Below are 22,112 nucleotides of genomic sequence, written 5' to 3' on the forward strand. Positions count from 1 at the left end.
AACTTCTTCCAGATGTTTAGGCGGAAATACTTTTGAATTAATTTCATCCCACTGGTTCTGGTCCAGCCCTCTGGGGCAACAGAAAACAACTCTGCTCCGTCTCTCTATGAGAGCTCTTCAAATACTTGAGGATGGTTATCACATCACCTCTTAGCAGTCTCCTCACCAGGCTAAGCAGACCAAACTCCCCCAACCTTTCCTCATTCATCTTGGTCTCCAGACCCCTCACCATTTTCATTGCCCTCCTCTGGACGTGCTGCAGTTTCTCTACATCCTTCTCCAATTGTGGTGCCCCAAAACAAACACAGTATTTTGAGGCCTTCTCCTTCTTTTAATTTGTACTCCCCAGGGGACTGATAAGTACGAGAGCCAGACTGGCCCATCTAACCCAGTCAGGAAATCGGCAACTGGCAGACCCTCCCTCTTTATGCCCTAGGGTAGCTATCCCCAGGGACCGGTCAACATTTGACAATTTTATTCAGGCCCGGGGGGGGGTAGTCTTTTGCCGAGGGACATTGCCGCCGCCTGAGCCCCTGCTCCACTTGCTTTCCCACCAGTGCCCCTGACTTCCCGCCCGCCCACTGGGAGGCGCTGCCAGCATCTCTTTCCTTCTGGTTGGAGGTAGTGTGGTGTACTTGACAGAGCACTGAACTAAGATTTAGGACACCTGGTTTCAAGTTCTCATTCTCTCATGACACTTTCTGGGACAACTCTGGGCTAACTGCTCTCTCCATTGTGCCCACCTCACAGGGTTGTTGCTGTGAGCATTAAATTGGGGAGAGAACACTGGGAACATTCCCCTTTGGAGGGGGAGATCCAGCACTCGACAGATTCTATGGCCCAAATTTAGGATCTGTGCCTTGCAAAGCAGAGGCCCCACCTAGAAGGGTGAGTTACCTTCCCACTAGCCCTTTCGGGAGTTTCTTCCGAGCCCCTCGCTTCCCAAGTTGACCCTGCAACTTGCAAGCCTAGCCGATGTGTGAGTGTGCCTCCTTCCTGCTGGGTAGCCCAAGACTGTCTCAGTTAAAGTTCCCAAGCGGAGTGTGAGCGAATGAGAGAGCACAAAGAACGGTCCTGCATTGAGCAGGGAGTTGGCCAAGATGTCCTGCATGGCCCCTTCCAACTCTATCATTCTATCTGTGGTGGAGAAACCAGGCTCCTTTTCCAGTTGCACCTGTGAAGCACAGCAGTTGTTCAGAGGCACGAATAAGGGAGGGGCGCCCAAGCCGGTGGGCCAGTGAAAGACAGAGACCCCCACTAGCACATGCTAGGCAGGCAAAGGGCTCTGAGCCTGGTGGCTCAAGAAGAGAGTCACAGGTCTAATCGGAAAATGGGGGACGGGGGATGTTAGGTAGGACTCAGTACTTAACTAGAATCTCTCTCTGATCTGGAACCTTTTCTCTGAGACTGGGAGGGAGGGGCAGGGCAGTCTGGGTGATGACATAAGGTGTCATTCCGTGGTCACGGAGGGACGGGGTCAGCTCTAACCATGAAGACTGTGTTGAGGGTGGGGGAGAGGGAGCTGGTCTGCCAACACAGGGCTCAGTTGCCGCTCTGCAGCGCCTAATTGCTTGGCCCAAACTAGATTCGGACAGCCAAGGTACAAGGAAGGGCAGTCTCATTAGTGATTGCTGGAGTGGAAGGGGCCTGATGCACACAGCCAGAGGGGCTGGAATGAGCTCCTTGCTCCCCTCCCTCTCCCTGGCTGGCTGCCCCTCTGACCACTTCTCCGGCAAGACGCCTAATTCTGCTCGGCTCCCGCAAACGGAACCCTTTCTTTTGCAGTGCGTACAAGAGGAGGCCATCTTCAAGAGCTTCTCACTTGCATTTTTTAGATCCGGGTCCCTGACCGGTCTCAGCCTGCCAAAGCCTCTGGAATTCTGACACAGAGTCATGGGCCCGATCACAAAATGGCTGCCAGGGAGGAGAAGGAGCCACACTCACGCCTGGAGAAAGCCCCGGCGCAATGAAGAACGTGGGTGCAAGTTGTCGAATGAATCACTTAAGAGACCCTCAAACAATACCCTGGAAAAGGGAAGTAAAAGACGGAATAAACCAAACACTGTGACGGTAGAGGCCACTAAAGCGCCTTTCTTTTAATCTGCCAATCAGATTGTCAGCGGTCAGTCAGATACCACATGGGGAGAGTCCCACACAGCAAGACCTGCTACCTGATCACACTTGGCAAGCCCTAGAAAAGGTATCAGCGGACACCGGGTCGGGGAGCCCTGCTCAGACTCGACCCCTCCCCCACTCTACAAACAATGAGAGCTAGAAACTTGTTCCGCTCCACCTATTTAAAACTGCCAGCAAAGTGAATGCAGATCTGCCACGGGACTGATTCTGCACACAGATTTACCATTACAAAGCAACTCAAAACAAGATGCCAAACGGCTGGGCAGGGAGATGCACAGTCCGGCCCTTGAGACACGGTGATCCCATGAACACACGCTTGTGCGTGCACACCCACACACAGGCACTCCAGAGCAGCCGCACCTGGAGGAGGTGCCACCCCCCCTTCCCGGAGCCACCGAGCTACCAGGGCCACCTCCTGCAGGGAACAGCCCCTCCCTGCCTCCAAAGCGGGGTGATGGATAGAGACAGGAGGGGGGAGGGCAGGCACAGTAGGCGTTAATGAGCCCCTGAGCTCCCATCTCTGCAGCTCTCCTGAATCTCGGCTGTTTCCACGGCAACGCAGACCTGAAGCCCTCCCTCCCTTGCTAAACCACCAGCATACCCAATGGGAAGGAGGGGGATGCTATTAACTCCTCCGGCTCCAGGCACAGCTGCAAAGGGGGTGGGTGGGTGTATGCCGGCCTCTGTGCAGAGCAGAGGCAACCATCGCCCCACACTCTGGCCCCCTGGCAGACGGGCCTCTGGAAAGAGAGAGCATCGGAAATGAGGGGAGGTTGCTCTTCCCACATCCTGCCTTCCCCCACCCCATCTAAAAGATGCTCCGGATCCAAGGCTTCCCTGTCATAAAAAAACCACTCAAGTTGGGCAGCAGCGCACCCATCCATTCATACGCGCTGTGGGCAATCCTCTCTTTCGCCCACGGTGGCCAGGTGAGGTCCCTAGAGGGAAGGCCTACCTCCAAAGGGAAGGTCAGAGGCAACACGAGAAGTGCCAGACCCCACCAGTGTCCAGGATTCAGCCCGAGGCACTGAATGCCTCCCGGACCACCGACCAGTCCTGCAGTGACTGACCCTAAGCCCAAGTGTGACCCTGAGCCCAGCCCATGTGCATCTGGGATGAACGACCAGAGACACGGCCCGCACACCGAGCATGGCCTCCACCGCTCGGTTCAGCCGCAGCACCTCTCTTTAAAAACCCGCTGCAGGGTGAGGCAACCTGCAAATCCTGCTTCAGATGCTTGGGTGCAACCTGGGACTTGGAAACAAAAGGTAAGGGTGCCCCTAATCCTGTGCAATGCCCATCTTCCTCCAGATTCGTAAACTCACTTCCCCCACATGCCGTTTCCCCCAAACATGCCTTCCACAAGGCTTTGGACTGAGATATACTGCCCTTTTTCTCCTGGTAAGGAATTAACCTCTGCTGATTTCCCCCTAGAATTCCCCTTTGTGGGTGGATCTTAGTATACACAAGCACAGAGAGAAAGAGAGAGAGAGACAGAGAGAGAGAGAGATGTTCTGCTCCTGTAAGAATGCCTTCGCCTGAGAAAACTCGACTCTTTACAAGAAACCGTGTTTCCGCTTCACAAGACCAGAAACAGTACCTAATAACAGTACCTGTTTCGTGTATTCCAGCCAAACAGGCCTCTTTAGGTTGGCTACCTCTCCCAATCCCCTATGCCTGGAGAAAAGAGGCTTCTGCATCTCTTTCTCCCTCGGCCACAATGCTAACCTGGAATTAATTTGTGCCGGCGCCTGTCGAAGGCAGGCACACTCCCCATGTCAGAATTCATGAATTACAAAGCATTGCACCGTCTTGGCGAGAGAGCTTCTCAGTGGACCCAGCCCCTCTCCCGCTCCCGCCATCCATGTTCTGAATAGGATTTCACTCCAAATTTGGAAATCTGCACTGCCAGGAACCCTTCCATTTTACCTCTTGCTAGACTAGACAAAGATCTATAGACTGTGATGCACACCTACTAACTTATGGGTTTTTTGGATCTGATACCCCTAGAATCATAGAATCGTAGAATCATAGAGTTGGAAGGGATCCCCTGGGTCATCTAGTCCAACCCCCTGTACTATGCAGGACACTCACAACCCTATCGCTCATCCACTGCAACCTGCCACCCCCTTGAACCTTCACAGAATCAGCCTCTCCGTCAGATGGCTATCCAGCCTCTGCTTAAAAATTTCCAAAAATGGACATTTCCTGTTCTGCATGGGCTCCCCTAATGACCCCACATGTCGAAAGGAGGCTGCTTCCTCTGTGTGCTCACTTAACAAATTAACAGTGCCATCCCTTAAGCAGAGCTGTACCCTTCTGAATCCATTGGAGTCAACAGGCTGAGAAGGGCACAACTCTGCTTAGGATGGCACCGTGAACCACCTAATCCAGCCCGCGACTTCCCACAAGTTGTGAGCAGAAATGAATCCGTTCCACAGGTTCAAATTACAGGAAAGGAGGTTCCGCTTAAATATCAGAAAGCATTTTCTGACAGTGTGGGCTGCCCATAGACGGAATATGCTGCCTCAGAGGGTGGTGGAGTCTCCTTCCTTGGAGGTTTTTAGTAGGAGATTGCATGAGCCCCTGTCAGGATTGCATAAACCCCACTCAGGTTTAAGTCCCTGAGAAGGGGGGGAGGCTGGAAGGGATGGCCCTCTGTGGTCTTCTCCAGCTCTGTGTGATTCTGATTCTGTGGCATTATGCCAAGGCAGTGGAAGGTCAAATAGACCCTGGTGATTTGCACAGGTGAGCCAAGCCATATGCTTCTGGGGGAGATCACAAAGACAGTCTTGACTTGGTGTGTGTGTGTGTATTCCTTCCTGGCTACAAACCTGGTGGCCAGATGCACCCAACCCTGAGTTAAGGCAAGCTCCACCCACCCACTGACACTCCCCCTTCTAAAGCACCCTGATCCCATCTGATATAGCAATACGACCTAAAGACCTTATGCATTCTACAACATCCTATGCTTGTCGGTGTACATCCCTATTTAACCCCTCTCTGCCCATAGGGCTAAGGATGCAGCTGTGGGGAGGCGCAATTAATTAATACAACCATCTACGCACAAGCTCGTAATTCCCCGGCCCTTTGTAACCCGGCGCGGGACATACCATAAATAGCGTTGTGGTGTGATGAACATGGGACCCGGACAGGGGGGCTGTCTCAATTAGCATTAAACTGCATGCCAGAGTAATGATTAATGACCCGGCTTAATGCCATGAATTAAAGGCGAGTGGGAGTTAACAAACGGACAGAAGGCCCAACGCAAGGAGCGCAGGTGATCGAGTCACTGGCCAATTGCGGCAGGTCTCCCAGTGGGGATCCAGCATCAGCCACTGTGTGACCAGCCTTATCCTTAACACTCCCACCTCTTATTTGGAGCATTGTGGTTGCTCAACCCACTGAGTAAGATGGAGAGATCGAAACTTCAATGCACAGGCATGCGCAGGTCTTCATTCAGAACCTGCCCTTGCCATCAAGTGCGTCTGCACCACACACACGCCTGACAGGGAGGCGGATCCTGCTGCTTCAGCATATACCTGCTCAGCACACAGGGCTGATAAAGCCACTGCTACCGAGGGCAGCACACGGAATGGGGGGGGGGGGGTGAGCGGACACTCTTCCCTTTAGGGAGGCTGGGAAGGGCAGAGAAAGGAATGTGATGTCAGGGAGCGACAGGGGCAGAAGGGATCCAGGGTAAAAAAAATTAACAGGGGAGGGGGGAAATCAGGTGGACCCCGACCGGCAGAAGAGTCAAAACAGGGAAGCAGGAGGTTTGACAGTCTGGTCTGATTTCGAGCTCTCCCCCATTCAGGGGCATTTAGTGCCTCCTGCCTCATGAATAACCAACAGCTCAGGATGAATCATCCGCACACAAGGCCACGCAGGCACGGATGTGTGTGTACAGCCACTGCCCACCCCAGAGGCCTCAGGGAGGTAGAAAGACTTGGCACAGTCTGCTCTCCCTCAACCTTGAATTAGCCAAACATCCAACTGACAGGCAGGGATTGGGAAACGCCTCTCTTAACCCTCTCCCTTCCCCGAGAAACAGCCTGCAGATGCTCAGAGGATTGCACACCCCCTACCGAGTCCCTGCCCACCCCTCCCTGGAAGTGGGCTCCTGGGAAATTGCTAGGTTTGGAAATCCTAGCTCCTCCAGGGTTGCTCCCTCCATTTTTCCGTCTGCAAAATGTAAGCCCCGGTGACCTGCTCTGCAAGGTTGCTGTGGGGGTGGAAAACATACAGGCATGTTGCTTTCAGCCTTGGCAACATAAGGAAGAGAAGGACAGGCTAAACGTTACCCAGGTGTCTGAGGAAGAGTGCTTGCACTCGAAAGCTCACGCCTTGAATAAATCTTTGTTGGTCTTAAAGGTGCTACTGGACTCTGATTTTATTGTGTTACCCAGGTGGTTCGCCCATTGTTCAGTACCAAGGACAGCACCTGATCGTTCAGGACCACGGACAGCACTTGCCCAGCATGTTCTGTGCTTCCCTAACCCAGCATGACGTCCCTGCCCTAGAAGGAGTCCCAGGCAAAATGAGCCATGAGAAGCTGCCTCTCCATTTCTGGTGTTGTTGTTTGCTGTTAAGTTGCAGCAGATTTATGGCAACCCTATCAGGTTTCCAAGGCAAGGGAAGTTCAGAAGTACCAGCTTTTGCATAGTCTCCCATCCAAGGACTCACGAGGGCCGACCCTGTTTAGCTTCTGAGATCTAGTAAGCTTGGCCAGTCAGAAATCCAGCACACACAGGGAGGGTAGGGATTTGGACTGAATGAAGTACTCCAGGTGCGAGAAGACTCATGCCTCCAGCCAGCCTACAAAAACAGGGTTCTTTGCTAGTGGAGAGACAGGAAACTTGCACCTGTTTGACCCTTACAAAAGAATTTTTGAGACTGCTTTAAGTGCAGTAATTTGTGCGGAATTCTTAAAAACGTGCATCACCATCTTTGCCTCGCTTGTCCCACAACACCCATGTATGACTCACATTTTACGGACGGGGGAAACTGATTTGAAAGGTTTATTGGTAGATTCTTAATCCAGACTTCAGCCCCAATGATGGGGGTGTGCTTGGAATGCAATTTTTAGAATAAACCATTTGGACGCACCCAACTGGAGGAGGGGGGAGGGCACGGCAACACCTTTACTGGGAAGACCTTAATAAGGCAGCAAATGCTTAACGCTCTGCACAGGCAGGCTTCCCTGTTGAAACCCTTGGCCACTATGGGAGGCTCAGATTTGGCTGGATCAGGCCAACACTGGTGCACCTAAAGTGCAAAGTTCATCAGGCCCGATCTAGCAGGCACCCAAGGGGACTGGAAAGCCAGGAATAACTTGCTGTCCAGACTTGGCACCCAAATGGAATACTCACAAGAGCACTCTCCAGCTCTTCCAAGGAAGCAGCCTCTCAAGGCCACTTAAGGCTAGTTCTTTGGCTTCCTTAGGACAATGACTTGCCACAGTCCATGCAGAGAGTCTGAGACCCCAACTTCCCTCCTTCTCCAAACCTTTGGAAGCCAAGGAGCAAGGGACAGTGGTGATGTCCTCCCTCCCACAAAAAATGATTTCCCTACACCACCTGGTACTCAAAGGCGGAGATTACACTCATTTCTACAATGGCTAGCAAGCATTCATGAACTCACCCAGTGCTTTTTAAAGCCACTCCCATTTGTGGTCTTTGGCTCAGCCCTTTCCTGGCTTCTTGTGGTTGGAGGAAGAAGAGGGCCTGGAAAAACAGCCCAGGTTTCTCTTTCCAGTGAAACCAACCCCCTCCTCCAGTTAACCACAAGCCCCCCTTTTCCCCCAGTCCCATCGGCACAACAGGTCACCCCATCCCCACACTGGGTGAGGAACTGCAAGACCTGGCTGCTCCTCAGTCTTTTCTCATGTTCCTACAGGACAGACCTAACTACCTTTCACGAAAGCACAGGCATTCTGCTGTGAACATCCACCCCCTCCTCTGCCCAAGATCCCAGATGCCCTGGCTTTCAGCCCAGACGGAGACCACGGGCCAAGGCTTCAAACGCCCTTCCTTGGCTCCTGCAAGGGATCCTGGATCTAATAGCTCAACGCAGAGCGCTCTGGGCTCAGGCCAGTATCCTTGGCTAATGACAGCAGGAAGCAGACGGATGCTTTCACCAGGGGAGAGCAGAACAATGGCCCTAGGTGGACCTCCCCAAAGAACGGCACTTGGCACATTTCACAAACAGATGAGCCTGCCAGGACTTAATCCGAAGCAGGTTCAGCCTCCCAGGGAGAGGGAAGGATAATGCCTCCCAGGTGTGGGGAGAGAGGGGACATAATCCTCTTCCTCCAGGCTGCATTTCTGACCTGAAGCAGCCATGGGAGATCCAGCCTCAACCCAGATCAGGTCTCTGCATGTCTGAGAGGTGAAACCTTCCCAAACAGGTCGGCTGTCTTGACCTGGCCATGGACAGCAAAGGAGGGGGGGGGGGCGAGACTTGCAGATGAGGCTGGCTGTGGGGCAGGGCTGTATCTCCAGGATCAGGTCCCTAGGCCCTGAGATCAAAGGGCTGCGTTCGAAGACGAAGGAGAGTCTGACCCCCCATCCTCACACACAGAGATACAAGGCAAGCTGGCAACAGGACAATTGGAACGGAAATGAATTTGGTAGGATTTCCCCCCTCCCAAGTCCAATGGAAATTCGGAAGGTATTGAAGATTTGGTTTTAGATTATTAACAGATTTTCGTGTTTGGATGCTGCTGTCAGCTACCTGCAAAGATTCTGTCTCCCCACCAAATGAGGCATTCACCTGGGACTCAAATTTCAGACACTTCCCAAAGAGTTCTCAGCAGAGCGCGCGTTCAGTTCTTCGCGGGGGACGCAGACGCGCACAAGACTTGGACGGGGTCACGCAAGACGAACTGCACACGCCGCAAGTCAGAACATTTGAATGTGCGCGTGCACGTGCCGACCGGATGCAAATCCCTGTGTTGTCACAAACCCAGATGTTTGCACCTCGCTTCCAGAGCCTGCCGACAAGAGGGCTACATCAGAGTAGGGCCAATGGCAGAATTGAAAGAAACCCCAGCAAGGCAATTCCACTGGGGCGGGGCAACCTCGGCCAGAAACACCTGGCCAGAACTTGGTCACAGAGCACAGACTTTGGCAAGGCAGGCCGGGGACATTTCACCTCTTGCCTGCCACGTGCCGGAGGGTTTGTGTGGGAAAACTGCCCACACCAAGAAGGTTCCTTGTCGTGGCTCCGCACCCGCAGCTGTCAGCTCGGATCTGGCTGGTGCTTTTGACACGGCCCTTCCTGGAGGAAAACCCAAATGCAGGAGCAAAGGCGCAACCATTCCCAGCCCATTATGAATGCACCGAAATCAAAGTACCAACCCTTTGCTGGTCCCCACTGCACAGTGAAAACAGCACAGCACCCGCAGCAGCCTGTGACAAGGGAACCCCACAAAGGCCACCACCCGAAAACACCGGGACGGCCGCACAATCCCCTCAAGGCTCTGGGCAAGCGCAGCCCAGGGGAACGCATCTCATGCTCCTTCGCTGTCCATGCGGGAAAGCTCCCCTTGCGCACTCACGCACTCTGCTAACATGCAAGGGCACAGAACATGTTCAACGATGGAACGCGCACTGACCCACAAACCGTACAGGGCAGTGAGTGCCCGAGTGCTTATGCACACAGAGCTGTCAAGGCCAAATACACACAGGCCCCAAGCTCAATACTGCTTACACTGGTAGGAGCACAACTCAACCCCTGGCTTCCCGACACCTCTGCCTCCCAAGGCTCCCTCCCCTGCCCTTACAGCCCATCCAGAGATGGGAAGGAGGGAACAGGAAGAGGTGGAACTCTAGCAATGAGACTGAGAGAGGGTGGCACAGGTGGGTCAACACTGGGGAGGCGGAGAGGGAGCCGGGCGCCAGCCGACCTGCCCCACCCCAAGCTCCAGCTTGCATTGTGAGGGGAGCACCTGAGCGCCAATCAGGTGGCTAGGAAGGCCCAGCTATTACATAAGCCGGGGAACAGCGGCGGGCGGGCGGCGGGGAGAGCTTCCTACTTTAGCCCAGGTGCAGGGAGGGAAACCAAACCAGCCCCCTCCTCCCCATTCCGCGATGAGGAGAGGGGATGGGGGTCAAGCCTGTCTGGAAGGCTCGCCCCTGGGAGGTGGATGGAAGACTCGGGAAAGGGGCTCTGTACATGCCCTGGGGCGGTCTTCTTTCGCCAGCCTGCAATCCTCCATACAAATGTGGTGACGCTCAGCCCCTAGCTCCTGGGGCTCTGCTTTGAAGCCGGGTTCTGGGACTCAGCCTGGATTCAAATTCAGTTCTGCAGCCAGGCCTTCCTCTTCCAGGCAGAAAGATCAAAAGGAAGGAAGAGAATGCAACGCCTTGGCCTGCCTGATCTGGGCGGCAATTCCCTAAGAAGGCCTGACCACTGTGGATCCCTGAATTACACCCTCCCCAGCCCCGGCCCCTCCCCTGCTTCCAAAGGGCCTCAGCAGAGGGTGGGAATTGAATTTTGAAATTGATAGAAACCAGGGAAGGCACAAAGCAGGCTGCGAGGCATCTGGGTAGCCCAGCGCACCACAAAGCCTCTTCTTTCTCAAATGTGGGCCCTCCGAACGCCAAAGACCGGCAGAGGGCACGTGTGAACTGGCCATTTACAGTCAAGCGCGGCTTGCTAGGCAGAAGGTGCGCTGCCCCCGCCCGCCCGCCCTGGTTCACCCTCCCCTCGATCCACACCTCCTCCGTTCCCTCGGCGGCTGTTAAAATTAAACCGAAGAGATCCGCGAGCCGAGGGAAGGCGCTGGGCCGCCCTCACCCCCGGGGGCTTTTCGGAAAACAAGCAGACCGGCCGGGGCCGAGCCTGTTTCGCCAGCTCTCCGAGCGCCTGAGCGGGCAAGCGCCGCGCCTCGATGGCCGCCGGCATGGCTTCTCGACACGCGAGTTCTCAGGCTGATTCGCCGCGTTCACACGACCGCCGCGGCCGCAGGGCGTCCTGCCGCGCCGTTTTGCTAGGCAGAGGCTGCGGGCCGCCTCCAGCGTCCGTTCCCACCCCCCCCCGGCCAGGCCCCGTCCCCGTCCCCCGCTTACCGTGGCCGCCGCGGGTGAGGAAGGGCGTGCGGTTGATGGCGATGGGCACCGTGCCGTGCTTGTTGTGGAAGTGGTGCACGTGGTGCGTGGTGCTGAGGCTCGACGAGACGCGCGCCGCCCCCGCGGGCCCGGCCACGGCCGCCAGCAGCAGGACGGCCAGGACGCCGGGGGCCCGCCGCGGCCCGGGGGGCGCCATGGCGTGGGCGGGGGCTGCTCTCGCCGCCGCGACCCTTCAGATCCTCGGCGCGACGGCGGCGGCGGCGGCGGCGCCGGCCATGCCACCGACGGCCCCCAACGCCCCGCGCCGGAGCCGGGGCGGGAAGCAGGGAGGGGCGGACAGGCCGGCAGCTCGGGCGAGGGGGGGCCGGGAAAAACCCCGGAGGAAAAAAGGAGATCCAGGCGGCCGCCCCCCGAAGACCCCCCGATTAGGAGGGGGGGGAGGAACCTGTCTCAAAAAAAAAAAAAAAAAAAAAAAGCCGACCACCACCCAAAAAATAAAAGGAGGGGAAGCGTTTCCACAAAGCCTCGACGGTCAGAATCCAGCGGTGGGGGGGGGGGGAGGCCGGGCTGGGCTCCCTCGACGGGGCGGGTGGGACGCCCCCTCCCTCCTTCCTTCCTTGCTCACGGCCGCCCCCCCGGCCCGGTGGCCATCAGGAGCATCCCGACGGCAGCGAAGGGCCGGCCCCCCCGGGAGGCGGCAGCGCCGGGGGAAGAGGCACCATTCAGGGCTCCGGGGGGCTCGGGGAGGGAGGAGAGATTTATGGGAGGGAGGGAGGGAGGGAGGAAGAGGCCAGGTAGCGGGGGACGGGAGAGGGGAGGTGTCACGGATCCGGGGCGGGCATCGTGGGTGGGGAGGGAGGGAGGAAGCAAGCAAGCAAGCAAGAAAATGGACCGGGGGGTGGGGGGGGGAGGAGAAAATGGACGGGCAGAAGGGGGGGGAGGAGAACGCGCGGAGACGGCGGCAAACAGACGATCCGGAGGGAGGGGGCTGTAATCCGTGGGCGGCGGGGGGGTCTCCAAGAGGCGCCCCGATCCGGCCCCCCCAGTCCGAGGCGGTGCGATCCGTCCCTTCCTAGGCGAAAGCCTCGCTCGGCTCCGCGGCGCGTCTCTGCTGCAGAGCGGAGGGAAGGCTGGGACGGAGGAGGGGGGGGGATCGGCGGAGGGAGGGAGGGAGGGAGGGGAAAGAGGGAGGGGCGGGACGAAGCACCCAATCGCCGGCAAGGGAGCCCCCGCCCCGACAGGGAAACAAACGCGACCCCCTCCCGGCCAGCACATTCCGGCGTTGGTGGGGGAGCCCCCCGCCCCACTTCCCTCTCGCAGGCGAGGAGACGGAGAACTATCCCGGGTCTCCCCCAACCGAGCCTCGCCCGTCGCCTCGGGGGCGCCAGGGACCCCTCGCCCGGGGAAAGGGGGCGGCTGCCTCGCATGCCCCCACCCAACGCAACAGCTGACCTCAGGGCTCCGGCTCCCCCCTATCCCCCGCCGCCCGCCCCACTCTTTTGACAACCGCCGGAGCCCACACTTCGGGCGAGGACTCGAGGCACGTGTCTTTCGACGGACAAGGGGTGAGGCCATAGGTAGACGTTCACACAAGAGGCAGGGACTTAACCTCTGCCCTTCCGGACAGACGTGGGGGGAGGCAGAATTTCAGACGGGACTGGCCAAAGGGGGACCCGAGGACTGGAGGAGTCTTTACCAGCCTAGCCCCCCCCCCCCTTCCTGGGCAAAGGAAAGGCTGGAGTGACACACACACACACACACACACAAAGACACCTCTTATCCTGCTCTACAACCTCTGGAGGAGTCTGGACTCAGACCCCCCCACCCCTACACACTTCCTACTAGAAGCAGCGCCTGTTAAAACATCCTGGCGATACAGTCCTGCCCCACAGCTTGGCTCTGGCACCAACCCCACGGCCAGCCTTGGCTGCAAGCCGTCCCCCTTCACTGTCCATGGCCCATGGCCTCCCGCCCAGCACATGGATGGTTTGCAGAAGTCACAGGGCTACTGCCAACTCTCTTCCGGAAGAGAAGGGGACAGGAGACAGGGTGTAGAGTTGGAGACAGAGTCGGTGCAGAAATAGCCTCCCTGCGCAGAAGCAGGGCCATAAATGGATGTGCCCATGCTAGAAAGAGGTGCCAGAGCTGAAGCCTGCCCTGGACACCTGGCTTCCTGGCCGCACAACTCCTGCCTCTCTTTCCCTACAAGCGGTGAGCAAAAGTCACTCTGCACATGCTCACAGATGGCCTCCTTATTGCATTCTGGATTTGGGCCACTGAAAACGCTGCCTGGAGGGAAAAGGTGATCTTCTCTACAAGCCCGTTTCCTCCTGCGCACTCCATGGCTGGCCTGCCCAGCTTGAGACCCAACCAGCAGTTTCTGGCACAACCTGCAGTGGACCTGGAGGAAGCTGGGTTAGCTTCCTGCCTTGAGATCAACAGGCTGTTCTCAAGGAATTGCTGAGCCCCACTAGATGGCTGGCGGGCAGCTGGCCGGGTCACATGTACTACAGGCCCGCTCTACAGGGTTATGTTTGGGGCAGAGATCCTTTGGAGGCCTAGCCAGGGGTAGTCAAGCTGTGGTCCTCCAGGTGTCCATGGACTACAATTCCCACTAGCCCCTGCCTGCAAACGCTGGCAGGGGCTTGTGGGAATTGTAGTCCATGGACACCTGGAGCTTGACTCCCCCTGGCCTAGGCAATCAAAGAGGTACTGAGTATTCAGCCTTCGCTGCCCGCACAAGCTGTCCTTAACCGCAGTGACCTGACCCAACCTTCACCACTATTCCAAATGCCTAGCTTCCCCATTGGGGGAGGAAAGGGACTTTGCACATGTTCAGAGCAATGCTTTCTGAAACGAGAACAGGCTTGACGATATTTCATCGCTAATTCCAATCGCTAGTTACCGATCGCTGAATGCCGGCTATTAAATTATAAGCGGTTCTGTTAGATGCACGTTCACATTTGTCCTCATGGTTAAATATGTTATTACATATTTAAGATGTTTATCGTATCACTTTGTATTATGAAAGTTCCCAATGCCAACCACCCTCAGCCACAAGGGAGGGCGGTATACAACTATAATAAAATAAAAAATAAAAAAAGGAATAAATTCTGGCTCTGGTTCTGCTTCATTCTCACAGAGGAATAAGGACCATCAGCTTCTTGGTGGTGTGTGTGTTGGCTCTTATAGGCCACTTTTCTCTACCCGAAGGAGGCTCAAAGCAGCTTACAATCACCTTCCCATTCCTCTCCCCACAACAGACACCCTGTGAGGTAGGTGAGGCTGAGAGAGCCCTGATATTGCTGCTCGGTCAGAACAGTTTTATCAGTGCCGTGGCGAGCCCAAGGTCACCCAGCTGGCTGCATGTGGAGGAGGAGCAGGGAATCAAACCTGGCTTGCCAGATTAGAAGCCACTGCTCTTAACCACTACACCAAGCTGGACAAGTCTGCTCTGCCCCCTCCAGATTCAACGCTTCTGTGGCTACATCAAAATGCTGCAGGAGTAGCCGAGTCGCTCTCAGGGGGCTGGGGTGACGGCAGGAATCTGAGTGGGATCTGAGATTTCTGCTGGCCAAGAGTGCCGCTTGGGAAAGGACAGAGGATTGGAGGAGAAGCCAGAGCTGACAGGCCTTCTGGGGTGCTACTTGATTACCACAGCGACAATTCTCTTGGCCGGCTGCTGCATCTGACTCATTTCTTCTCAGTCCAAACATCTGTAAATAAACAGCTTCCCCCACCCCCATAAAGAGACCTCTAAGGCAGGGGTGGTCAAACTGCAGCCCTCCAGATGTCCATGGACTACAATTCCCATGAGCCCCTGCCAGCATTCAGCTGGCAGGGGCTCATGGGAATTGTAGTCCATGGACATCTGGAGGGCCGCAGTTTGACTACCCCTGCTCTAAGGGCTCGTGAACACCATTGTCCTTGAGGACTTGTATTCTGGATGTTTAAAGGAGACAGAGGGATTTAGCAGGGTCCATTTCTGCTGGGATTCCCCCCCCACACACACACACCCATCTCCGAAGGCCCCATTTGGATGCACGCTTCTCCCTTCACTGGGGCAATTCTAGTGCCCTGAGACTATTGACCCTTCAGCAGAATCCCAGTGGAGGAGGCGAGAGGTGCGACAGGCTTAGGAGGCAGGTGCCCATGGCTCCCGTTCCTGTGGTGGGGACTGTCCACAATCCTGGCTCCATAATGGGATAAGGCTCTGAGCTCACGTTCCCTAGGGTTGTAAATCTCCCTCAGTGAGCTCATGCAACATGATGTCATTGCCACACATGGAGGCGCGGGGGGGGGGGGAGCCAAAGAGAGAGGGGTCTCAGTCAAGGAGGAAAGGGTATGGATAATGCAGTAAAATGTTGTTTCTCTGCCCTTCTGCCTAACCAGGATACTCCCAACAGTGAGTGCACCTCTGAGCAGATGCAAAGTCTCCTGCTCCATCTGGTCCCAGTTCTCTTCCTTCCTTCCTTCCTTCCTTCCTTCCTTCCTTCCTTCCTTCCTTCCTTCCTTCCTTCCTTCCTTCCTTCCTTCCTTCCTTCCTTCCGTCCTTCCGTCCTTCCGTCCTTCCTCCCTCCCTCCCTCCCTTCCTTTCCCTACCTACCTGCCTACCTACCTACCTACCTACCTATTTACCTACCTACTTACCTACCTACCAGTTTGGTGTAGTGTAGTGGTTAGGAGTGCGGACTTCTAATCTGACATGCTGGGTTTGATTCCCCACTCCCCCACATGCAACCAGCTGGGTGACCTTGGGCTCGCCACAGTGCTGTTCTGACCAAACAGTAATATCAGGGCTCTCTCAGCCTCACCTCCCTCACAGGGTATCTCTTGTAGGGAGAGGAAAGGGAAGGGGATTGTTAAGTCGCTTTGAGACTCCTTCGGGAAGAGAAAAGTGGCATATAAGAACCAACTCTTCTTCTTCTTCTATTGCCCTCCTGGCAAGCCTGCTCAGGGCAACGTACAACCTCAAAGTTAAACAGGTAAAATAAGGTAAAATGATAACATATTAAAACCATTTAAACCCATCTATAGCAGTAACACTGATTACAGCTATTATTTCTAGTGCCCTCCCTTTCAATAGTTTATTTCCAGATTAAGAGATTGTTGTGAGGGGTGTTTTTGGTGTAGTTTGGTGTAGTGGTTTGGTGTAGTGGTTAGGAGTGCGGACTTCTAATCTGGCATGCCGGGTTCGATTCTGCGCTCCCCCACATGCAACCAGCTGGGTGACCTTGGGCCTGCCATGGCACGGATAAAATTGTTCTGACCGAGCAGGAATATCAGGCTCTCTCAGCCTCACCCACCCCACAGGGTGTCTGTTGTGGGGAGAGGAATGGGAAGGCAACTGTAAGCCGCTTTGAGCCTCCTTCGGGTAGGGAAAAGCGGCATATAAGAACCAACTCTTCTTCTTCTTCTTTTTGAAAGCGGTGCCCATTAGACCTTATAGGATCACTGGCCTCAACCAAAACTTTGGCACGAGAGCTCCATCCTGCAGGCCCTGCAGAACTGTGCCAGCTCCGTTAGGGCCCAGCTCTCCTCTGGGAGCTCATTCCACCAAGTAGGGGGCCAAGACAGAGAACATGCGGGCCCCGGTTGAGGCCAAACGTACTTCCTTGAGGCCAGGGACTACCAAGCGACTGGGATTCACAGAGCGAAGCACTCCACGGGGGAGTATGGTTTTCAGATCCAGTTGTGTAAACGGAGTTTTGGCCTCATGCGCCTCTCCCATTTCTTGTGGGAAAGCAGCTCTGAAGCAGAGCTTTGCCCGTTCTGGGGTGAGTCAGGAATAGGAAGGGGGAAGGCATGAACGCTCCCTATCCCCCCCCCTCCCCCCGCCCGCAATCCCTCATGCAATGTTTGGAAGATGCAGAACCAAGGCCTGGATGGCAACCTGTTTGCGAGCTATAAATACAAGCGGGTGGGAGACGGATGGAATGACAGACTGGGTGGGTGTCTGTGTGGGGGCGAGGAAGTAGCTAAAGTGGAAACCAGCTAAAAGAAGAAAGGCACCTCCCGGCAGCAGCCAAAGCTCAGGCGGGCAGAGAGGAGGGGGCTAATTCTGGCTCAGGTTTCGCCCCACTCTGCTTGCTGCCCCCGTCAAAAGAACCCTTCTGAACCAGGCTGGGGTTGCTTGCATTGTTGGCAAGCAGGCAAGGGGTTGTTATGGGCTTGTGTTCCTTTTGCCACAGACTAAAGACCCCTTTATTAAGCCTTTCTTGCTCACGTGTAGAGCAGCGGCAGGTAGCTAGGAGGCCGTGCCCAGGGGCAGCAGTCACTGCAGAGGAATTAAAGCAGGATGCCAGAGTGTGACCCCTGAAAGCCCTGCGGAGGATTAGCTAAAAGGCAGCCTCTTACTGCACACTTTCTGCTTGACTCAGCCATATGGGTGTGGGAAGTGGCATGGGGGGAGTACCCAGGGTCTGTTTGTTTATTTTTAAAGTCATGAAGGATTCTGGACCTGGTTCAAATGGGACAAGGCAGACACGAAGCCTCCCCCATCCTGGGGGAGCCGTATTTTTCCTCCAGTGGGAAAGTTTAGGTGTCCTGACAGTGGTTTAGGTGGGAACCCGTGTGGCCCAGTGGTTCGAGTAAGACCCGGGAGATCCAGGGTCTAATCCCCACTCACCACAAAGCTGTGCCAGGAAATCTAGCCTACCTCACAGGGTTGCTATGAGGATAAAGTGGGGAGCAACTCATTTCACTCCAGATGAATGGCAAAGGATCCTTGGAATCATTTCACTCCAGATGAACGGCATTTGAGGTACTTGGCTATGGTTTAGTCTCCTTGGGGGGTTCAATCTCTTCTCCTGCCACACTGTGCTGGGAATAGGGCAGGGGACACTGGGGGAGTTGACGGGCCGAAATAAACAGCTGTGAATTTCCTGCATTTCCTGTGGTGGGTTCGATTAGATAACCCTTGGGTTCCCTGCCAGCTCTCTTTCTGTTTTCTGTCTTGTGTATGTATGGGTGCGTGTGTGGGTGCCCAGTGCTTTAGGAACACAAACCTCCCAATTGGGCATCCTGGATACTCACTTGGTATCTTTCACAAGCATGTCCCTGGCCTTTGGACGCCGCTGTATACAATGGCGACACAAAGAGCAGTGGGTGAGGTAGTTGTGGTCAGCAAGGCATGATGACTCTTTGTGAAGGTGCTTTGAAAACTGAGAAACTAGCTTTGCAAATAGAAAAGCCAGCCTTCCCATGAAGTCTGGCAGCAACGCGCCATGGCTAAGCACATACAAAGCCTGATTCCACACCTCCAGACCGTGAGGGAACAACCATGCACCCCCACTGCCGATTTAAACAAAAACTTGTATGGCTTTTTGTTCAGTACAGGTGTGTGTGCTCTTACGATCCTGTAAGAGAGGTGCATGCACAAGATGGAATAAATGCTCGTAACCTTTAAAGCAGTGATTCTCAACCTGAAGGTCGGGACCCCTTTGGGGGTTGAACAACCTTTTCACAGGGGTCGCAGCAAGGCAAGCAGCTTGGCTGGGGGGGCATCTACACAACAGCTTTGCAGGGTAGATCAAGATAGAGCGTTCGTCTTTCTGGAGCAGCGGAAAAAGAGCGAGATCGGCATGGTGGGAAAAGAGGCAGAACTGTACTGAGAAACCCCGGAAAAAAACAATGTATATACAATCATGAACAATGGATCTTCAGGCCTCTGCTCAGTTTCAGTTTAATTTCTGCGAAAGAGCACTTGTATCATTTTATGGTTGGGGGTCCCCACAACATGAGGAACTGTATTAAAGGGTTGCGGCATTAGGAAAGTTGAAAACCACTACATTAAGGGGCCACTGGACTCCAGTTTTGCTACGGCTACATACTAATATGGCTACCCATCTGGATTCACCCGGAGACAAAAAAAAGGGGAGGGTCAACTGTGTCCTTTATTTCTGGATCGGGGGCCGCATCTGCAGAGACTCCCTGCTGCCCATACAGATTTTATCCCAAAATTGTTCAGTGGCTGTGGGAAGGGAGGGGAGGGGAGGGGAAGGAAGCCGGCAGCCGGCCTTGGGAGGAATGGTCAAGCCACCAGAAGGGCTCACGTTAGACCCCATTCCCAAGGCCTCCACTGCCTTGCCCACTGCAGGGAGCAGAGCGGAAGATGAAGAGGAGAGAGCAGGGAAAGGTCCGGCAGAGTCCCAGTGGGGTTACCAAGTGACCAGGGAGGCCATTCTGGCCTGCTCTGGAGGCTTTAATTACAACTGGATGCGTACAAATCAGCAGGTGATGCACAAAGGCTAAGCAATATCACCTAGTACTACCTGCACATCAAAGCGGAGATAAAAGGCCTCGCTTGGAGTCGCTGATTGAACAGCTAACAATGCCAGATTGCAGCCTGGAGCGTTCAGCAGCCTCCCTTCGGAATCGCTGTTGCAGGGGTAGTCAACCTGTGGCCCTCCAGATGTTCATGGACTACAATTCCCATGAGCCCCTGCCAGCATTTGCTGGCAGGGGCTCATGGGAATTGTAGTCCATGAACATCTGGAGGGCCACCAGTTGACTACCCCTGCAACAGCGATTTGCTGGCAGGGGCTCATGGGAATTGTATCCATGAACATCTGGAGGGCCACCGGTTGACTACCCCTGCAACAGCGATTTGCTGGCAGGGGCTCATGGGAATTGTAGTCCATGAATATCTGGAGGGCCACCAGTTGACTACCCCTGCAACAGCGATTTGCTGGCAGGGGCTCATGGGAATTGTAGTCCATGAACATCTGGAGGGCCACCGGTTGACTACCCCTGGTTTAGAGAGCTGGGACAGCCACCCAGGTGCCCGGCTCCCAGTCCCTCATGGCAGACAGGTGAAGCTGCCTCATACTGAGTCGGACTCTTGGCTTAAGGAGGTCAGTATTGCCCACTCTGACTGGCAGCTGCTCCCCAGGGCCTCAGGCAGAGTTCCTGCTCATCACTGACGCCCAGATCCCTCTATCCAGAGATGCTTCCGGGGGCTGAGCCCGGGGCCTTCTGCATGCAAAGCAGCAGCCCTTCCCAGCTTGGTGTGGTGGTTAAGAGAGGTGGTCTCTGATCTGGAGAACTGGGTTTCATTCCCCACCCCTCCTCCACATGCAGCCAGCTGCATGACCTTGGGCTAGGTACAGTTTTCTCAGAGCCTTTCAACACACAGAGTGTCTGCTGTGGGGAGAGGAAGGGAAGGCAATGGTTAAATTGCTTTGAGACTCCTTTTAGTAGTCAAAAGCAGGGTACAAAAACCAGTTCTTCACTCTTCTTTTCGTAAGAGCCCTGCTGGATTAGACCAGTGGTCCGTCTAGTCCAGTTTCCTGTCTCGCAGAATGACCAACCACTTTCTTTGGGGGGGGGGCAACAACAGGGCATACAGACTGAAGCGTTCCCCTGATGTTGCCTCCTGCGACTGGAATTCAGAGGTTGACTGCCTCTGAATGTGGAGGTTCCCTCTATTTCTCACAGCTTCTAGCCACTGGTATGGCTATCCTGCTCTGGGAAAAGGCAGGATGGGAGAAGAAAGCCAACTCAGGAGAACTGAGCCCCAGCACCTCTCTCTCTGAGTTCTGCACACACAGGAGCAACGCTGCTGTTAGCATGTCAGCAGAAAGGGAAGAACATGTGGGTGTGCAGCTGGTCATGCCCCCTGGAGGCAGGAGAGGCCCAGGTGAAGTGGCCCAGGTGAACTGGCAAAGGAAGGCTCCTCCCTACACCCCTTGTGTTCATTGCCCCTCTAAGCTCTGAAGCAGTTTCATTTTGCAAGAAACCTGGCTGCTTCACAGGCTGGAAGTACGGTGGGAAAGGAAGCCTTGGAAGCCTCAAAGAGAAGGCTCAGCTCTGGCTTCCAAAGTTCTGGCCCAAGCAGCAAGGAGCTCAAAGAGAACAAAAGGTGTGGCTGAATTCACAGAGAAGATCAAGGGTGGGTCGGAGAAGGGACGTCGGGTCCTTCCTGAGCAGAGCACCAAGGGACAGCAGGGCACGTTTAAAGGGGGAGGCGAAAGACGGACCCCAGAGGCCCTGCTTCAGTGGCTGGGATTAGCCCAAGGAAGGTCAAGTGCTGGAGGTCAGAGAGCAAGACTCAGGTACAGAGCATGCCTCTGAGAATGCACAGAGCTCCTTTCCTCCCCCCCCCACCCCCCGGGCAGCTCCCACCCACCTAGCTCTGCATGTTGGCAGGCTCATCTTTCCAACCCCAGACCAACTCACTCTCTGCCCTGCTCAGGAGAGGGAAGTGAGTTCTCATGCCGCCGGAGGAGGAAGGGTGCCCGGGACGGGTACCTACCCCGGCAGTGGCACAGCCGTCTCTTCCTGCCTCTGGGTCCTTAGCCACTCAGACAAATCTTTCCAGTTTATTAGGTTCGTGAAAGCTTCCTGTCGACGCAGCTCCATCCCCTCCGTTTACATGCAGGATGGGGAGGGGGGAGAGGAGAGAACAGCGAGGACGTGAAGCGACATTTCATTAGAATACAAAACCGAATGAGGAACCCTCCAGCCAGCACCCCCCTCCCCCCCGATGCCCATATCAGCTGAGAAACCCCAGTGCTAAATGAAATTCTAATATCCCCTAATAGGTTCCTAATCTCCCCCCCCCTCCCCACCCTTGACACTTCTCTGGTCTGGTGCGGGGAGATAATAGAGAGAGGGAACCTTGACAAGGACTGGCAGCCCAGTGGCGGAGAAGTGTGTGTGTGTGTGTGTGTGGGGGAGAGCACCCAAGCGGGGCACCCAACTGTGCCTGCCGAGCCTCCGGCTCATCACGGGACCGTGCCAAGATTGGCGTAGGGACTGTTTGGCTGCCAATACGCTACGGGCATCTGTCTCCAGGGCAACCAGATGTTGAGCCAACGGGGCCTGGGTTGACAAGCCTGTGCAGGGTTGGGCATTTGGGGTGGGGCTGGGGGGAGGGTTCACTGCACAGTGCAAGAGCAT

General features: G+C 55.4%; 1 protein-coding gene across 32 annotated transcripts in view; it reads right to left on the minus strand.

Annotated features, from left to right (window-relative positions):
• NRXN2 (neurexin 2) overlaps nt 1-22,112 on the minus strand; it is a 444,528-nt gene that overhangs the window by 157,981 nt on the left and 264,435 nt on the right. For 4 of the 32 annotated variants that reach the window (XM_077327904.1, XM_077327886.1, XM_077327894.1 and 1 more), the window contains exon 1: nt 11,211-12,337. The exons of the other annotated variants lie outside the window; for them this stretch is intronic. In XM_077327904.1, coding sequence (XP_077184019.1) covers nt 11,211-11,406 — 196 coding nt within the window. In that variant the 5' untranslated portion in view covers nt 11,407-12,337. Of the gene's footprint in view, nt 1-11,210; nt 12,338-22,112 lie in introns of those variants that run through there. 32 annotated transcript variants of the gene reach the window in all.

This window comes from Paroedura picta, chromosome 1 (assembly GCF_049243985.1).
Source record: "Paroedura picta isolate Pp20150507F chromosome 1, Ppicta_v3.0, whole genome shotgun sequence".
NCBI lineage: Eukaryota > Metazoa > Chordata > Lepidosauria > Squamata > Gekkonidae > Paroedura > Paroedura picta.